This window comes from Mesoplodon mirus (genome assembly GCF_964341445.2).
Source record: "Mesoplodon mirus genome assembly, chromosome: 7".
Classification (NCBI taxonomy): domain Eukaryota; kingdom Metazoa; phylum Chordata; class Mammalia; order Artiodactyla; family Ziphiidae; genus Mesoplodon; species Mesoplodon mirus.
In genome coordinates, this window is record NC_138983.1 from 42,243,321 (window position 1) to 42,261,714 (window position 18,394).

General features: G+C 36.5%; 1 protein-coding gene across 1 annotated transcript in view; it reads right to left on the reverse strand.

Annotated features, from left to right (window-relative positions):
- Positions 1 to 18,394, reverse strand: part of TYR (tyrosinase) — a gene marked incomplete at its 3' end in the record, with an annotated part of 89,979 nt that overhangs the window by 35,693 nt on the left and 35,892 nt on the right. The window contains exon 3 of the mRNA XM_082628781.1: positions 3,331 to 3,478. Coding sequence (XP_082484907.1) covers positions 3,331 to 3,478 — 148 coding nt within the window. The remainder of the gene's footprint in view (positions 1 to 3,330; positions 3,479 to 18,394) is intronic.

Here is an 18,394-nt window from a genome sequence, read left to right on the forward strand (position 1 = left end):
TGTCTTTTTTGAAGGACTATAAGCATCTGCAGGTCATTCATACCAATAAATTAAAAAGGTATGGTACCTGGCATGGGATCTAGAATATAGAAGAAACTTAAAATGTTTGATGAATGAATGAATTTTTAATGAAAATGATTTATCCTCAGTCTAAGAGCAGTCAGAAGGAAAACTCGTCTTTGCATTTTCCAAGGAATTCTCCACAGTGGTTAAGAACATGACTCTGTAGTAAGACTGCATTGTTTAACTCTCAATTCCACCCTTTACTAGCTGTGTAATCTTGGGACAGTTACTGAACTTCTCCATCTCTCTTTTTTAATCTAGAACATTACAGACTTGTTGGTGTGGATTAAATGAAATAAAACTTGTAAAGAGTTTACAACAGTGCATAGCACATAGTAAAAACTAAATACATATTATCTTTTAAAATCATTGTATTAGATCCATTCTCTGATTTTTCCCTTTTTTTTTACTTAAAAGTGGTAGAGATAATTGAAATTACTTTATGTCTCTATTTGCCCAACAATGGCACATTTTGGTGGTGAGCTAACTGGCCACTGGAATCATCACTTTCTCTGCATATGAGACTTGAGACATATTTCCTTATTTTGGACCCTAAGCTTCATTTTCTTCTTCAGTTCATATTTTGAGCTTGTGCTTGGTTTCAATGAGGTAAGAGATGTTCCCAATCCTTGAATATCCATTCTGTCTTGTAGGCCTGCTGCTCTTCAGGACTCAGTTCATATATCATCCTTTTTATGTAGCTTTCCAAGAATGTCTCCTATGACTATGTGTGAATTATAATGTACTATAGTTGTTTACTTGTGTGTATTTCCCACTAGACTAAGCTTTTTCAAGCCAGTGATCTCGTCTCATTATTCTGTTTAATCAGTGCCTAAAACAAGGTCTAATGGTCTAGACCTTGCTAAATCTAAAACATGCTAAATCTTAAAAAATGTTTATAGCATTGAATGATTTCTGTTTTACAAGACTTGAAAAAAGTTTTTTTTTAGTTAAAATGATTTCTCTGCAGTTTCCTTTGTAGCTACGATAAATGTAATTTGCTAAGGTTGTTGTCAATCATTTATTCATTTGATAGAAATGTATTACACATCTACTAATTACAAGCTAAAGAAAACATTGTGAGAAAAGCAAATAGAATTCAAGGCGTGGGTCCCACCATTAAGTAGCTCAGAGATTAGTCATAGAGACAAAGCACAAATAATCAGTAAGGAAAGCACATAATCAATAAGAATGATATAAATGATGTGTCCAAAATAAGAAGCAGAGAGAGAAAGTGATGTGAGTTAACAGATGGGAACAGCGGTATGCCGGCCATTATTTTAACAACGAGCTCCCTCAGAGTGAAAGCCCTGATTTGTGGCATTTGCCAGTTTCCTGATGTAAACACTCCTACCAATACTGGTTTCAAGCTACAGCCTGAGGTCACTGAATGCAAAGTTGGGAAAACATGTACATAATTCAATCTTGCTAGCCAATTTGCGCTGGCTCCAACACACCCTTGGATGAGAGAAATGATTTTAGATAGGTATGGTCATTCTTCATGGAAGAGCTAAAATTGAAACTAGTCTTGAAGATTGTATGCAAATTAGATAAGTCAAGGAAAATATGTTCCAGATTTGGAGACTGGTAAATGCAATGCATAGAAGCAACAATGAATGTGAAATATTCAGGCAAATGTACTCAGCACATAGTAGGTTCTCAATAAATATATATGTGAATAACTGAACAGCAGTGAAAAGATCATCTGATTGAAGAAATTCATCTCTATAAGAAGAGACTTGAGAGGAAAGCTCAGATGCCACAGTACTTTGGCAATCCGCAGGTCTCTATCCTTCTTTATAATGATGCTTTTTCCTCCCTCTCCATCCTCAGAATCTTTATCAGCTTGCCTACAAGGGCTGAATGAGAAACTACTTTGACATTTGATTATTATTTTTGAGTTACTCTAATAATCATGCAGGTATCTAATAGTAAGATAGGATTAACAGAGAATTGTAAGGAAGAGAAAATTTTAATTTTCAAAGGTGGGAGATTGGCTTCTAAAAGCTGTATATCTTCATAATAGCTTTATCTCTATTTTAAAAAATGCCTCCAGACATTGAATTAAATTATAGCATTTTCTATAAATATAGACATAGGTGGGCTAGATAAAGATCAACCTTTTTCTCTTACCTGGCATATAAATATGGAATTCTCTGGTTTGGCAGGGGTCAGGAAACTTTCTCTGTAAAGGGCCAGGAACGAAATATTTTCTATTTTGTGCACTATATGGTCTTGGTTCAACTTGGCCATTGTAGCGTGAAAGCAGCCATAGACAATATGTAGATGAATGATTGTGGTTGTGTTCTAATAAAACTTTATTTACAAATAAGGTAGGAGACAGATTTGGCCTATAAGCCATAGTTTGCATATTCCTTGTCTGGGGCATCAAGGTAACTAGGAAATCTAGCTTCTTTAAAGTTCATGGGATGGCACTAAAGATCAAAAAATGCCAAAAATTCACAAAGACAATATGATATAAAAATGACTCAGTAAACAGAGTTCAGCCTATCTGTTCTGGTATGATGTTTTCCCCCACAATCTTCCTCCCTCCTTGATGTATAGTTTTGGTGGTTTTGATGTTATATTGTTATCATAATTTTGGTGCTTATATACTTTCTTAAAAACTAATTTCTAAATAAAACTTGACTTGGGATATTATTTAATTCTTATAATATTAGTTTCCAAGAAGGCAATAAAAACCTGCCTAATAATCTTTCAGGCTAATAGTCACTTAGTTATTTGATATTATGTCCATGTTCCTGAAACATGAGTGAGGTGGAGATGGTGATAACTTCTTCAGCCTTTCATCCATTGATGGACCCTTATGTTGTTTCCATATCTTGGTTATTGTAGATAATGCTCCTATGAAAATGGGGGTGTCCTTTACAACTTAGCAGTTTTGTTTCCTTTGGATATATTAGCAGAATTGGAATTGCCAGATCATTTGGCAGTTTTATTTTTAATTTTTTGAGAATCCTCCATGTTGTTTTCCATAGTGGCTATACCAGTTTACAATTTCACCAATAGCGCACAAGGATTCCCTTTTCTGAACATCCAGGACAGCATTTATCTCTTGTTTTTTTGATGATGGCCATTCTAACAAGCATGAGGTGCTATCTCATTTTGGTTTTAATTTGTGCTTCCCTAATGACTAGTGATGGGTGTGCATATCTTTATATGCCTGTTGGCTTTTTGTATATCTTCGTGCCATCCACTACATTTAAAACAAATAAGCATATAACTTATGAAGAAGTACCAACCAACCTGTCAACAAATGTATGATGAAGAAGGAAAATGGGATCGTTTGCAGATCCCGGTACTTGGGACATCGTTCCATTCATGTAGATGTGCAAGGCATTGTGCATACTGCTTTGTGAGGCATCTGCTATCCCAGTAAGTGGACTAGCAAATCCTGTTGGCAAAAAGAAAGTTGAAAAAAAAAATTAGTTTGTCTTAATGATTGAAAATCTAAATGATTTTCTCATTTGGTTTACAACTACAATTGAAAGCCTGATTCAAAGTAATAAAATCAACCATAAAATTCATTCTGTATTGGGATTCTGTACATTCTAGATGCCCAGTGAGTATTTAATAAATCTTTGTAGAGTTGAATGGTGTCAATCTGGTCACAACGGACTGATTAACCAATGGAATAGGCTGAGCCAGTCTGTGTTCCATTCTATTGCTTCTGCCTATTATTCCTCCTTTAGATCCTGAAAACTAGTAAAACCTTTTTATAATAATCAACACAGTCACTCTCACTTCAGTCTGTAACAGCACGTAGAAACAGATCTTTCTAGCCTTTATGTGTTCCCTTGCTTTCCAGTTCTGGTGGTTACTTTTAATTTTTTTTCTGGTTCCAGAGAAAACATGAAATTTGTGACTTTTGACATTACAATTCATCTTCAACTGTCTAGAAGACATCAGGTAATGTGTTTTATTTTGCAAAATATTTATTTCAAAGTTAAGCAGGACTCCATTAAATGGCTCCATTCATTGCAAAAGGAATAGTAATTATAATAAGAATTATTATTTTCTGAATGTTAATTGAGCTATTGCTTTTTGTGACATAAGTCCTTCAGCCTTTATAGCAACTCTGTTGATTAGAAACTACCCCCATTGAAAAAAAGAGAAAACTGAGGCTCAGACAAGTTCTGAGTTTCCCAAGCCTACACAGGTCGTGGTTGAGTTGGGATTTTAACCCATATCAATTAGACTTCAACACCTGAGCTCTTGATATTTTGTGTTCTCCCCACATAATCCCAGGGAAGAGGTAGAGTATGATATCATTTCAGAGTCCATTCAGGGAAAACACAAAACATAAGTAGAACTCAGAACCAGACAAAGAAGTAGGAGTAACAGAGTTAAACTGTAAGTAGGAGCCAAGTTGAGGGACTATGGCCAAGGACATGCTGAATTTCAAAATTCAGAAATATAAGAAAACAGAAACTGTAAGATTTTAATTTTTTTTTAAAAGGTAGGATAGAAACAGTGCAGGCATTAGGGCTTGGGCAGAGGAAATCTAGCTTCATTTCACACAATTAGGATTATTTTGTTGTCAACTTCATTTGCAGCTCTTCACTTTTGCATTTGAAGCTTTGTGCTCTCCCACCATTGTGGCTCATAGCATTTCTGCCACCTCATCTGACGATTTTTTTTCCCTCCTTTTGAGCTTTATGTACTCATTCTCTGAAACCATACCAAGCCCCATTCCTTCTGGAACCATAGTCCAAGAACATACACTTATCTACCCTCTGAAATCTCTTGTCTATGAAAACTTTTATGATTGTATATACATGGCACTTACTATGTTCAGGAATTTTTCTAAAAGCTTAACATGATTAATTTCATGTAATCTTCACAATGATTCTACAGCTTATCTTCATAATCTCCATTATACAGATTTGGATAAAGCAGTTTAGAGAGCTTAAGTAACTTGTCTAAGATTAAAAAGATTAAGATTAAAAATAAGAGAAGGCTGGAACACCAGTGTGTTTTATTCCAGAGCTTAAGTTCTTGAATGAACTGGTGTACTGTCTTTCTTATTAGCAATAAGTCATATCATGGAGGGAAAAGGTCTGTAGAACAATGGTCTTTAAGATCTTATTCTTGAGTAGCACCAAATGAAAGTTTTAAAACCAAGTTTTATGTATGCTCTCACATATTTTTAAGTAGATTCTAAGTTGCTTTAATCATAGTTGTATATAGTTTCAGAGGATAAAAGTTCACGGATAGATGTTGCAAATAGTATAGGTTTTAAAATAAAAATTTATTATCACTTTATAAAAATATATGCACATTAAATTATTTGATATTTACCATCATCCATATCAAAAGTACCTAAACAAACTCTTCTATTATAGTCTAAAATTTTATAGGATTTCCTTTTTCACTTGATCTCATGTTTTTATTCTATTTTCTTACAAAATTATACCTAAATATTATATGTTATTCTTGAAATGTTTTTTAAAAAGCTCATCAGCCTATCATACTTTTCTACAACAAAATAGGTATAAAAATTTTAATTACTTTTTAAAAATTTCATGGGACCAATATAATCTGGATTGTTATCATTATGTTTTTTAGTAATACACAATTTATTAGAATGACATAAACATTAAATATTTTACAAAATAAGCTATTAAATATAAAAGTAAAATTTTATTAAAAATTTATTTCTTAATAATATTTGTGAAAGATTGTTAATTAAAAATTATTGCATGTATCCATGGATGAATATTACTCATTGATAGAAAAGATAAGGCTCAGCATATTTTCTATTTCAAATTTTAAAAACTAAATCACAGTCCTGAGAAACTTTTTTCTCATAAAAAAACTAGATGGTAATGAAAAGATTTTTGTAGGAATTTCACTTAATTACTTGAACTCCTTTTTTAGTTATATATGCCAAAAATGACATAACTGATTCAGCATCAAAATAACCTGATCCATCAGTGACAACAAAATCAAGAATTCTTTGATGAAAGCAATCTTATAATTTATGGATCTATTTACAAAGGACCCAAATTTCAAGACATTTGCTACCTAGTCATTAAAGTCATTCACTTCAGCGACAATGGCACCAATATTTTGAGTTCTCCACTGCTTTGGTACCTTGTAAGTTTTTACTCCTTCTGTGAGTGCATGGTGATGAGAACGGATCCAGTTCAGGTGAGAGGTATGACTTTCTTCTGAAAAGTTGAAGGGAGATTGTGAAAGGGGAGGTGGTAAAGAAGAACATTCAGGAGGCTTCTCATTCAGATTCATTTTAGAAAACAATAGATGGGAGGAAGATCTGGAAATAAATTTCTTTAAAACTCTCTGTGCCATGTACCCTTTAGAGAGTCTTAGTGAACCTATAGTAGTGTCTAACCCAATTTGAAGATACTGCTGTACAGAAAAGATTTTTAGAGCTAAGCAACCTGGGTTTAAATTCTGTGTTACTCAGTGAAAGTATTACCTTTGTCAAGTTATATTTTGTGAGCCTCAGTTTCTTCATTGGTAAGAGAGGGAATAATTAATGCCCATCTCTCATATTCTGATGAGGATTTTTTTGATAACAGGTGTGATGCATCTAGTATAGAGTCTGGCACAAAATGAGTGCTTCCTGAGTAATAGCTATCATTTCTCTAAGCCTGTTGCATTTGATAAATAGGTGTCTATCATGAGAGCTGCTGCCAAGAAGATGGGACACTCCCACTGCAGAAAAGCCTCTTTTGCCACAAATCTCCACCACCAGGGTCCATCCTAGTACCAGACACTTCTCTCCTCCTGAACTCCATTTCTCTGCAGAAACCTGCCTGCTGCTCGCCCTCAGCCAACAATAGATGGTTGGGAATGATTCTGGAAACTAGAATTGCTATTCTAAGAGTGTTTTCAGCAGGGCTAGTGTTTCTTTACTCACTTCTTTGCTAACTTTCCAGATGTTGCACCTAAGAAAGTCTCCAATATTATTATGAAGGATATGTGAATAAGAAGCACATGGGGGAGAGACCTTCAGGATCACAGAGGATTGAGATGTGAAGATCGCCTTCCTCCCCACAGATACATAAGAAATACATCTACATGTGAAACAACACCTACAGAACACCTACTGAACGCTGGCAGAAGACCTCAGACCTCCCAAAAGGCAAGAAACTCCCCACGTACATGGGTAGGGCAAAAGAAAAAGAAAAAACAGAGACAAAAAGATAAGGATGCGACCTGCCCTAGTGGGAGGGAGCTGTGAAGGAGGAAAGGTTTCCACACACTAGGAAGCCCCCCTGGGCGGAGACTGCGGGTGGCGGAGGGGGGAAGCTTTGGAGCCGCAGAGGAGAGCATAGCAACAGGGGTGCAGAGGGCAAAGTGGAGAGATTCCCTCACAGAGGATCAGTGCTGACCCGCACTCACCAGCCCGAGAGGCTTGTCTGCTCACTTGCCAGGGCGAGTCTGGTCTGGGAGCTGAGGCTCAGGCTTCGGAGGTCAGATTTCAGGGAGAGGACTGGAGTTGGCTGCATAAACACAGCCAGAAGGGGGCTAGTGTGCCACAACTAGCCCGAAGGGAGTCCAGGAAAAAGTCTGGAGCTGCTGAAGAGGCAAGAGACCATCGTTTTGGGGTGCGTGAGGAGAGGGGATTAAGGGTGCCACCTAAATGAGCTCCAGAGAAGGGCATGAGACGCTAAGGCTACCACTGCAGCCACCAAGAAGCCTGTGTGCAAGCAGAGGTCACTATGCAAACCACCCTTCCTGGGATCCTGTGCAGCCTGCCACTGCCAGGGTCCTGTGACCCAGGGACAACTTCCCCGGGAGAACACACGGCATGCCTCAGGCTGGTGCAATATCACGCCAGCCTCTAATGCTTCAGGCTCGCCCCACATTCCGTACCCCTCCCTCCCCCGAGCCTGAGTGAGCCAGAGCACCCTAATCTGCTGCTCCTTTAACCCGGTCCTGTCTGGGTGAAGAACAGACTCCCTCAGGCGACCTACACACAGAGGCAGGGTCAAATCCAAAGCTGAACTCCGGGAGCTGTGCGAACAAAGAAGAGAAATGGAAATCTCTCCCATCAGCCCCAGGAGCATCGGATTAAATCTTCACAATCAACTTGATGTACACTGCATCTGTGGAATACCTGAATAGACAACAAATCATCCCAAATTGAGGCAGTGGACTTTGGGAGCAACAATATACACTTTTTTATCCTTTTTCTCTTGTTGTGAGTGTGTATGTGTATGCTATGGATGATTTTGTCTATATAGCTTTGGTTTTACCATATTTCCTACAGTTCTGTCTGTCCATTTTATTTTTATTTTTTAGGTATCGTTTTTAGTGCTTATTATCATTCATGGATTTGTGTTTTGGATTGGTTGCTCTTTTCTTTCTTTCCTTCTTTCTTTTTTCCTCTTTTTTTAATTTTTTATTTTTAATAATTATTTTTTATTTTAATAACTTTATTTTATTTTATTTTTGCCTTTCTTTCTTTATTTATTTATTTACTTATTTATTTATTTCCTTCATTTTTCTCTCTTTTCTCCTGAGCCGTGTGGCTGACAGGGCCATGGTGCTTCAGCCGGGTGTCAGGCCTATGCCTCTGAGGTGGAAGAGCTGAGTTTAGGACATTGGTCAACCAGAGACCTCCCAACTCCACATAATATTAAGCAGCCAAAGATTTCCCAGAGATCTCCATCTCAACGCTAAGACCCAGCTCCACCCAATGACAAGCAAGCTACAGTGCTAGACATCCTATGCCAAACAACTAGGAAGACAGGAACACAACCTCACCTATTAGCAGAGAGGCTGCCTAAAATCATAATAAGGTCACAGACACCCCAAAACACACCACAGGACGTGGTCCTGCCCACCAGAAAGACAAGATCCAGTGTCATCCTCCAGAACACAGGCACTAGTCCCCTCCACCAGGAAGCCTACACAACCCACTGAACAAACCTTATCCACTGGGGGTAGACACCAAAAACAACGGGAGCTACAAACCTGCAGCTTGCGTAAAGGAGAACCCAAATACAGTATGTTAAGTAAAATGAGAAGACAGAGAAATACACAGCAGATGAAAGAGCAAGGTAAAAACCCACCAGACCAAACAAATGAAGAGGAAATAGGCAATCTACCTGAAAAAGAATTCAGAGTAATGATAGTAAAGATGATCCAAAATCTTGAAAATAGAATGGAGAAAATACAAGGAATGTTTAACAAGGACTTAGAAGAAATAAAGAGCAAACAAGCAATGATGAACAACACAATAAATGAAATTTAAAATTCTCTAGAAGGAATCAATAGCAGAATAAATGACAGAGAACAGATAAGTGACCCAGAAGATAAATTAGTGGAAATAACTACTGCAGAGCAGAATAAAGAAAAAAGAATGAAAAGAATTGAGGACAGTCTCAGACACCTCAGGGACAATATTAAATGCACCAACATTCAAATTATTGGGGTCCCAGGAGTAGAAGAGAAAAAGAAAGGGACTGAGAAAATATTTGAAGAGATTATACATGAAAACTTCCCTAATATGGGAAAGGAAATAGTTAATCAAGTCCAGGAAGTGCAGAGAGTCCCATACAGGGTAAACTCAAGGAGAAACACACCAAAACACATATTAATCAAACTATCAGAAATTAAATACAAAGAAAAAATATTAAAAACAGTAAAGGAGAAACAACAAATAACATACAAGGGAATCCCCCTTAGATTAACAGCTGATCTTTCAGCAGAAACTCTGCAAGCCAGAAGGGACTGGAAGGACATATTTAAAGTGATGAAAGGGAAAAACCTACAACCAAGATTCCTCTACCCAGCATGGTTCTCATTCAGATTCGATGGAGAAATTGAAACATTTACAGACAAGCAAAAGCTAAGAGAATTCAGCAGCACCAAACCAGCTTTACAACAAATGCTAAAGGAACATCTCTAGGCAGGAAACACAGGAGAAGGAAAAGACCTACAATAACAGACTCAAAACAATTAAGAAACTGGTAATAGGAACATACATATCAATAATTACCTTAAATGTAAATGGATTAAATGCTCCAACCAAAAGAATAGACTGGCTGAATGGATACAAAAGCAAGAGCCATATATATGCTGTCTACAAGAGACCCACTTCAGACCTAGGGACACATACAGACTGAAAGTGAGGGGATGGAAAAAGATACTCCATGCAAATAGAAATCAAAAGAATGCTGCAGTAGCAATTCTCAGGCAAAATAGACTTCAAATTGACACTACAACAAGAGACAAATAAGGACACTACATAATATCAAGGGAGCAATCCAAGAAGAAGATATAACAATTGTAAATATTTATGCTCCCAACATAGGGACACCTCAATACATAAGGTAAATGCTAACAGCCATAAAAGGGGAAAACGACAAAAACATAATCATAGTAGGGGACTTTAACACCCACTTGCACCAACGGACAGACCAACCAAATTGAAAATAATAAGGAAACACAAGCTTTAAATGATACATTAAACAAGATGGACTTAATTGATATTTATAGGACATTCCATCCAAAAACAACAGAATACCCTTTCTTCTCAAGTGCTCATGGAACATTCTCCAGGATAGATTGTACCTTGGGTAACAAAACAAGCCTTGGTAAATTTAAGAAAATTGAAATCATAACAAGTATCTTTCCTGACCACAATGCTATGAGACTAGATATCAATTACAGGAAAAAATGTGTAAAAAATACAGATACATGGAGGCCAAACAATACAATACTTAATAACCAAGATATCACTGAAGAAATCAAAGAGCTAATCAAAAAATACCTAAAAACAAATGACAATGAAAACACAATGACCCAAAACCTATGGGATACAGCAAAAGCCATTCTAAGAGGGAAGTTTATAGCAATACAATCCTACCTCAAGAAATAAGAAATAAGAAACATCTCAAATAAAGAACCTAAACTTATGCCTAAAGCAATTAGAGAAAGAAGAACAAAAATACCCCAACGTTAGCAGAAGGAAAGAAAACATAATGATTAGATCAGAAATAAATGAAAAAGAAATGAAGGAAACAATAACAAAGATCAGTAAAACTAAAACCTGGTTCTTTGAGAAGATAAACAAAATTGATAAACCATTAGCCAGTCTCATCAAGAAAAAAAGGGAGGGCTTCCCTGGTCATGCAGTGGTTGAGAGTCTGCCTGCCGATGCAGGGGATGCGGGTTCGTGTCCCGGTCCGGGAGGATCTCGTGTGCCGCCTGTGCTCCGCAATGGGAGAGGCCTCGGCGGTGAGAGGCCCACGTACCGCAAAATTAAAAAAAAAAAAGAAAAAAAGGGAGAAGACTCAAATCAATAGAATTAGAAATGAAAAGGGAGAAGTAACAACTGACACTGCAGAAATACAAAGGATCATGAGAGATTACTACAAGCAACTATATGCCAATAAAGTGGACAACCTGGAAGAAATGGACAAATTCTTAGAAAAGCACAACCTTCCAACACCGAACCAGGAAGAAATAGAAAATATAAGCGGAGCAACGACAAGCCCTGAAATTAAGACTGTGATTAAATATCTTCCAACAAACAAAAGTGCAGGACCAGATGGCTTCACAGGTGAATCCTATCAAACATTTAGAGAAGAGCTAACACCTATCTTTCTCAAACTCTTCCAAAATATAGCAGATGGAGGAACATTCCCAAACTCTGCGAGGCCACCATCAGCCTGATACCAAAACCAGACAAAGGTGTCACAAAGAAAGAAAACTACAGGCCAATATCACTGATGAACATAGACGCAAAAATCCTGAACAAAATAATATCAAACAGGATCCAACAACACATTAAAAGGATCATGCACCGTGATCAAGTGGGGTTTTTCCCAGGAATGCAAGGATTCTTCAATATATGCAAATCAATCAGTGTGATACACCATATTAACAAATTGAAGGATTAAAAACCATATGCTCATCTCAATAGATGCAGAAAAACTTTTGACAAAATTCAACATCCATTAATGATAAAAACCCTCTAGAAAGTAGGCATAGAGGGAACTTACCTCAACATAAAAAAGGCCATGTATGACAAACCCACAGCCAACATCATTTTCAATTGTGGAAAACTGAAACCATTTCCACTAAGATCAGGACAAGACAAGGTTGCCCACTCTCACCACTATTATTTAACATAGTTTTGTAAATTTTAGCCACAGCAATCAGAGAAGAAAAAAAATAAAAAGAATCCAAACCAGAAAAGAAGATGTAAAGATGTCACTGTTTGCAGATGACATGATACTATATATAGAGAATCCTAAAGATGTTACCAGAAAACTACTAGAGCTAATCAATGAATTTGGTAAAGTAGCAGGATACAAAATTAATGCACAGAAATCTCTTGCATTCCTATACACTAATGATGAAAAATCTGAAAGAGAAATTAAGGAAACACTCCCATTTACCATTGCAACAAAATGAATAAAATACCTAGGAATAAACCTACCTAAGGATACAAAAGACCTGTATGCAGAAAACTGTAAGGTACTAATGAAAGAAATTAAAGATGATTGGAACAGATGGAGAGATATACCATGTTCCTGTATTGGAAGAATCAACATTGTGAAAATGACTATACAACCCAAAGCAATCTACAGATTCAATGCAATCCCTATCAATCTACCAATGGCATTTTTCACAAAACTAGAATAAAAAATTTCACAATTTGTATGGAAACAAAAAAGACCCCGAATAGCTAAAGCAATCTTGAGAAAAAAAACGGAGCTGGAGGAATCCGGCTCCTGGACTTTGGACTATATACTACAAACCTACAGGAATCAAGACAGTATGATACTGGCACAGAAACAGAAATATAGATCAATGGAACAGGATAGAAAGCCCAGAGAAAAACCCACACACATATGGTCACCTTGTTTTTGATAAAGGAGGCAAGGATATACAATGGAGAAAAGACAGCCTCTTCAATAAGTGGTGCTGGGAAAACTGGACAGTTACATGTAAAAGAATGAAATTAGAACACTGCCTAACATCATACACAAAAATAAACTCAAAATGGATTGAAGACCTAAATGTAAAGCCAGACACTATAAAACTCTTAGAGGAAAACATAGGCAGAACACTCTATGACATAAATCACAGCAAGATCCCTTTTGACCCATCTCCTAAAGAAATGGAAATAAAAACAAAAATAAACAAATGGGACTTAACAAAACTTAAAAGCTTTTGCACAGCACAGGAAACCATAAACAAGACAAAAAGACAACCCTCAGAATGGGAGGAAATATTTCCAAATGAAGCAACTGACAAAGGATTAATCTCCAAAATGTATAAGAAGCTCATGCAGCTCAATATCAAAATAACAAACAACCCAATCCAAAAATGGGCAGAAGACCTAAATAGACATTTCTCCAAAGAAGATATACAGACTGCCAACAAACACGTGAAAGGATGCTCAACATCATTAATCATTAGAGAAATGCAAATCATAACCACAATGAGATATCACCTCACACCAGTCAGAATGGCCATCATTAAAATATCTACACACAATAAATGCTGAAGAGGGTGTGGAGAAAAGGGAACCCTCTTGCACTGTTGGTGGGAATGTAAATTGATATAGCCACTATGGAGAACAGTATGGAGGTTCCTCAAAAAACTAAAAAGAGAACTACCATATGACCCAGCAATCCCACTACTGGGCATATACCCTGAGAAAACCACAATTCAAAAGGAGTCATGTACCACAATGTTCATTGCAGCTCTATTTACAATAGCCAGGACATGGAAGCAACCTAAGTGTCCATTGACAGATGAATGCATAAAGAAGATGTGGCACATATATGTAATGGAATATTACTCATCCATAAAAAGAAAGGAAATTGAGTTATTTGTAGTGAGGTGGATGGACCTAGAGTCTGTCATACAGAGTGATTAAGTCAGAAAGAGAAAAACAAATACCATATACTAACAGATACATATGGAATCTTAAAAAAAATTTGGTTATGAAGAACCTAGGGGCAGGATAGGAATAAAGACGCAGATGTAGAGAATGGACTTGAGGACACGGGGAGGGCGTAGGGTAACCTGGGACGAAGTGAGAGAGTGGCATGGTAGTGTTGTGGTATATACACTACAAAATGTAAAATAGCTAGCTAGTGGGAAGCAGCCGCACAGCACAGGGAGATCAGCTCGGTGCTTTGGGACCACCTAGAGGGTGGGATATGGAGGGTGGGAGGGAGGGAGATGCAAGAGGGAGGAGATATGGAGATATATGTATATGTATAGCTGATTCACTTTGTTATAAAGCAGAAACTAACATACCATTGTAAAACAATTATACTCCAATAAAGATGTTTAAAAAAAAAAAAGTGCATGGGGTTTGTCAGAACACATTGTGTTATGTGCTCAGAAATAGTTCAAAGGTACACATTAGACCAATAGCTGACCTCTTTGTGATGTACCAGATTGTTAATATAGACAATGTGAGTATATTAACAATTTTTCATGAACTATGTATATCTTGTCTCTTAAAATAGACTGGAAATGCCTCAGAAGCAGAGACCAAAGACTTTGCTTTGATTTTCCATAGTCAAAAACAGAGCCTTGTATATCTTTGTAATTGAAAAGTAAATATAAAATACTTCTCGATGTGCTATATATATATATATATATATATATATATATATATATATATATACACACACACACACATACATATAATGGAATACTATCCAGCCATAAAAAAGGAACGAAATTTTGCCATTTGCAACAACATGGATGTACTTGGAGGGCATAATGCTAAGTGAAATAAGTCAGACAGAGAAAGCCAAATACTGTATGATATCACTTATATGTGGAATCTAAAAAAAATATAAGCTAGTGAATATAACAAAGAAGTAGCAGACACAGATACAGAGAATAAACTAGTGGTTACTAGTGGGGAGAGGGGAGGAGGGAGGGGCAACGTAGGGGTAGTGGAATAAGTGGTACAAACTATTAGGTATAAAATAAGCAACAAGGATATATTTTACAACATGGGGAATAAAGGCAATATTTTATAATAACTACAAATGGATGATTACCTTTAAAAGTTGTGAATCACTATATTGTACACTTGTAACTTATAAAATATGGTACAGAAAATATACTCCAATTTTTAAAAAAGGATTGAAAAAAATACTTCTTAATTCTTTACTAATACCATGCTATAAAGCTTGCGAGTAGGAAAGATAACATTTCTTTCCATAAAATCTACAAGGGACCTTTAAAGAGCTCTACTCTGCTGCTTGTTAAGTGACAAAATAAAGAAAATGTCATGGATGTGAATAATATAAAAATGTGAATAAGTTATTTTCTATTTTACTTCTTCACACAATTCATTTTTTGGCTGGTAAATCACCTTGAAAAAATAGAAATGATTACACCAACATCAGTAGTTTCTTTTGCTGAGATTTTATTCCCTTTTGGAAGCACACATCAAAAAGGAAATTCTAGGCACAAATAATAATAATTTATACATCAAACTTTTCAAATGTCTTTCATGTACGTGATCTCGTTTGAATTCCAGGGCTACTTGTGATATGAATATTATCATTGTCCTAATTTTACAGTGAGAAGACTTAAGTTTATAGAAGTTAAAAAACACACCTAAATTCAAGATAGAAACTGAGGCAATCAAGGAGTTGACCATGGCTCTGATCGATTTCAAATCCCATACTCTTTTCTGTACACTAGAGTGGGGTAGTGTTTATACTAACTTGCTGACACATCTTGGAAACCTCCTTTTATTGTGCACTATGAAATGAATTTAGTGACTTGCTATTTTCATCCATTGAATATCAGCAAGGCACAGAATGCATTATTGGGTCTCTCTTGTCCAAGGATTCCCCACAGATGGAAAGTCTAATAAGACAGCAGGGACCTTGTTAGCAGTCACAGATGCCAAAATGGCTCAGAGTTCTTTGTGAAGGGCAGTGACAGTTGCTCAAATTACCCTGTGTTATGCCTTCAAGTCTGTGTGCTACATTCCTATGGGAAATTAATAAACATAGTTTCAGGCTGATGATAAAAATAGGAAACTTCAACTTGTCCGTCCATTTCTTTTTCTCTTTCATTTCTTACCAATAGCACTTTGGAGACCTTTTGTATTTGTTTGTTTGTTTGTTTTTAATATTGATGCCTATCTCTGACCCCTGGAGATTCAGATTTAATTGGTACAGAGTGGGGCTCAGGCACTTGGAATTTTAAAAACACCTCAGGTGATTCTAATGTGCAACCAGGGTTGAAATTCACTGATGTATGCAAAACTGCTATCTCTAAACTTGAACTTGCACTTTAAAAACTTTACCTCTGAATATATTATTTCCTTCACCTGAAATGTTCTCCTCCTATATTGTGAGTCTAAAAATGCTTCTTTCTTTAAAATTCCACATCATGAACTTCTGCCTTGAAATATTTTCCTATTGATAACTGCTCCAGCGTGTACCCTTGAAAATGATGTTTAAAATCATTGAGCAACTACTACATGGCAGGCACTGGGTAGGCATTTTCACATATATCATCTTTTTAAATTCAGAATGCTCCTTTCTAGGAAATTGGGCTATATAGTTGTTGCACTTTATCATGCTTGTTGGAGTTTGAAATGTGAGAAAGCACATGGTTAAATCTTCAGAACAGAATACATTTAATTTATTTGATTTAATTTTAAGTGCAACTCTAACTAATTTTAACATTTCATAGAGTTTCAGAGACATAATTGGAAAAAAGAAACCTAAAAGAAGATCGAAAAATGTACATTGATGCATCTAAAGATTGAAGAGAAGGGACTATTAGGCCCCCTGGCTATATTCCCTCTAATTCACTCTCTTAATGTGCAACTTTATTCTGGAACTATGAAGTGCATATCCTCACAAGGTTACACACAATGATTTTATGAGGTTGTATTTAATGGCTGAATACTTTTTAAAAGCCTGTAATTTAAGCTACTTGCAGCAGAAATATAATATTGCAGATCAAAAAAGATCCTTGGATCTAAGCAAGTCCCTAGGTGTAATGGAAGCCTTAACTTTCACTCCACCTTCAAGGTCTCTCAAATAAAGTGCTAGCTCTACAGCCACAGATGTAATTAATTAGCATTTATGTTTATTAGAAAATACTTTTAATTTGACTCAGGAAATTCCTTCAACTACTGGGAACAAAGCAATGAAGCAAATACTGTGGTGGGTGAACATTTCTTTTTTTTTTTTTTTGCTGTACGCGGGCCTCTCACTGCTGTGGCCTCTCCCGTTGAGGAGCACAGGCTCCGGACACACAGGCTCCGTGGCCATGGCTCGCGGGCCCAGCCGCTCCGCGGCATGTGGGATCTTCCGGGATCGGGGCACGAACCCGTGTCCCCTGCATCGGCAGGCGGACTCTCAACCACTGCACCACCAGGGAAGCCCGAACATTTCTTATCATATAATTATTAGATGACATATAATCACAAATGCTCCACAAATTACATGGTTTTCAAAAGTGCAGTCCCAGGGCCTATAAATTTGTTAGAAATGCAAATACTCTAACCCTACCAAAACCTACTGAATCAGAAAGTCACTGAGATTCATCATTTGTGTTAACAAGTCTTCCAGGTGATTCTAATGCACACTAAAGTTTGCATTAGAGAATCACTGCTCTAACTATTTTCATTGTTCGCCCAAAGACAATGGTGAATTAGTCAAAATTATAGTCATCTCCATAAACTCAATGAAAAAGAACAGAATTATTTCATGTGTTATCACTTGAAATTGTTTATTATTTTAAACTTCAGACTAATTTCTCCTCTTGGTAACATCAATATTTGTGTGTGTGTGTTTGTGTGTATAAAGAACATGATGTGTAATTACATGTTAAATACACAGTATATACATGATTTACACCATCCAGTGATTTTTTTCAACATTTCTTAAATCTAATTTCCAGTTTATAAATACATCTGTAAAGTGATCTTACACATTCAGAATAATGGTCCATGCTTCATTTAAAATTTGTCTGAGACTTGTTTTAAGGTAAAACTTTATAATGGCTTTCTATATTCTAAGATTAGATTTGTGCAGTGGGGAAGAGTCAGGAGTCAAAGCAGAGTCATTTAGTTCACTAAATTGCACAGACTGAACCAAGCAAAGATCTTTAAAGACAAAGTGTTATTCAAGCTATATTTACTTCCCTGCTCTTACTTATGACTGAATTGATAGTACTTGCTACAGTTGGTATATTTCACTAGGTGTGCTAAATCTTTGATAATATATTAATATTAATGCTAACTATTTTTGAAGCAAAAGTAGGGTCACCAACCATCTGAGTCCCTGTTTGCCCCAGACTGTTCTGATTTTAGCAC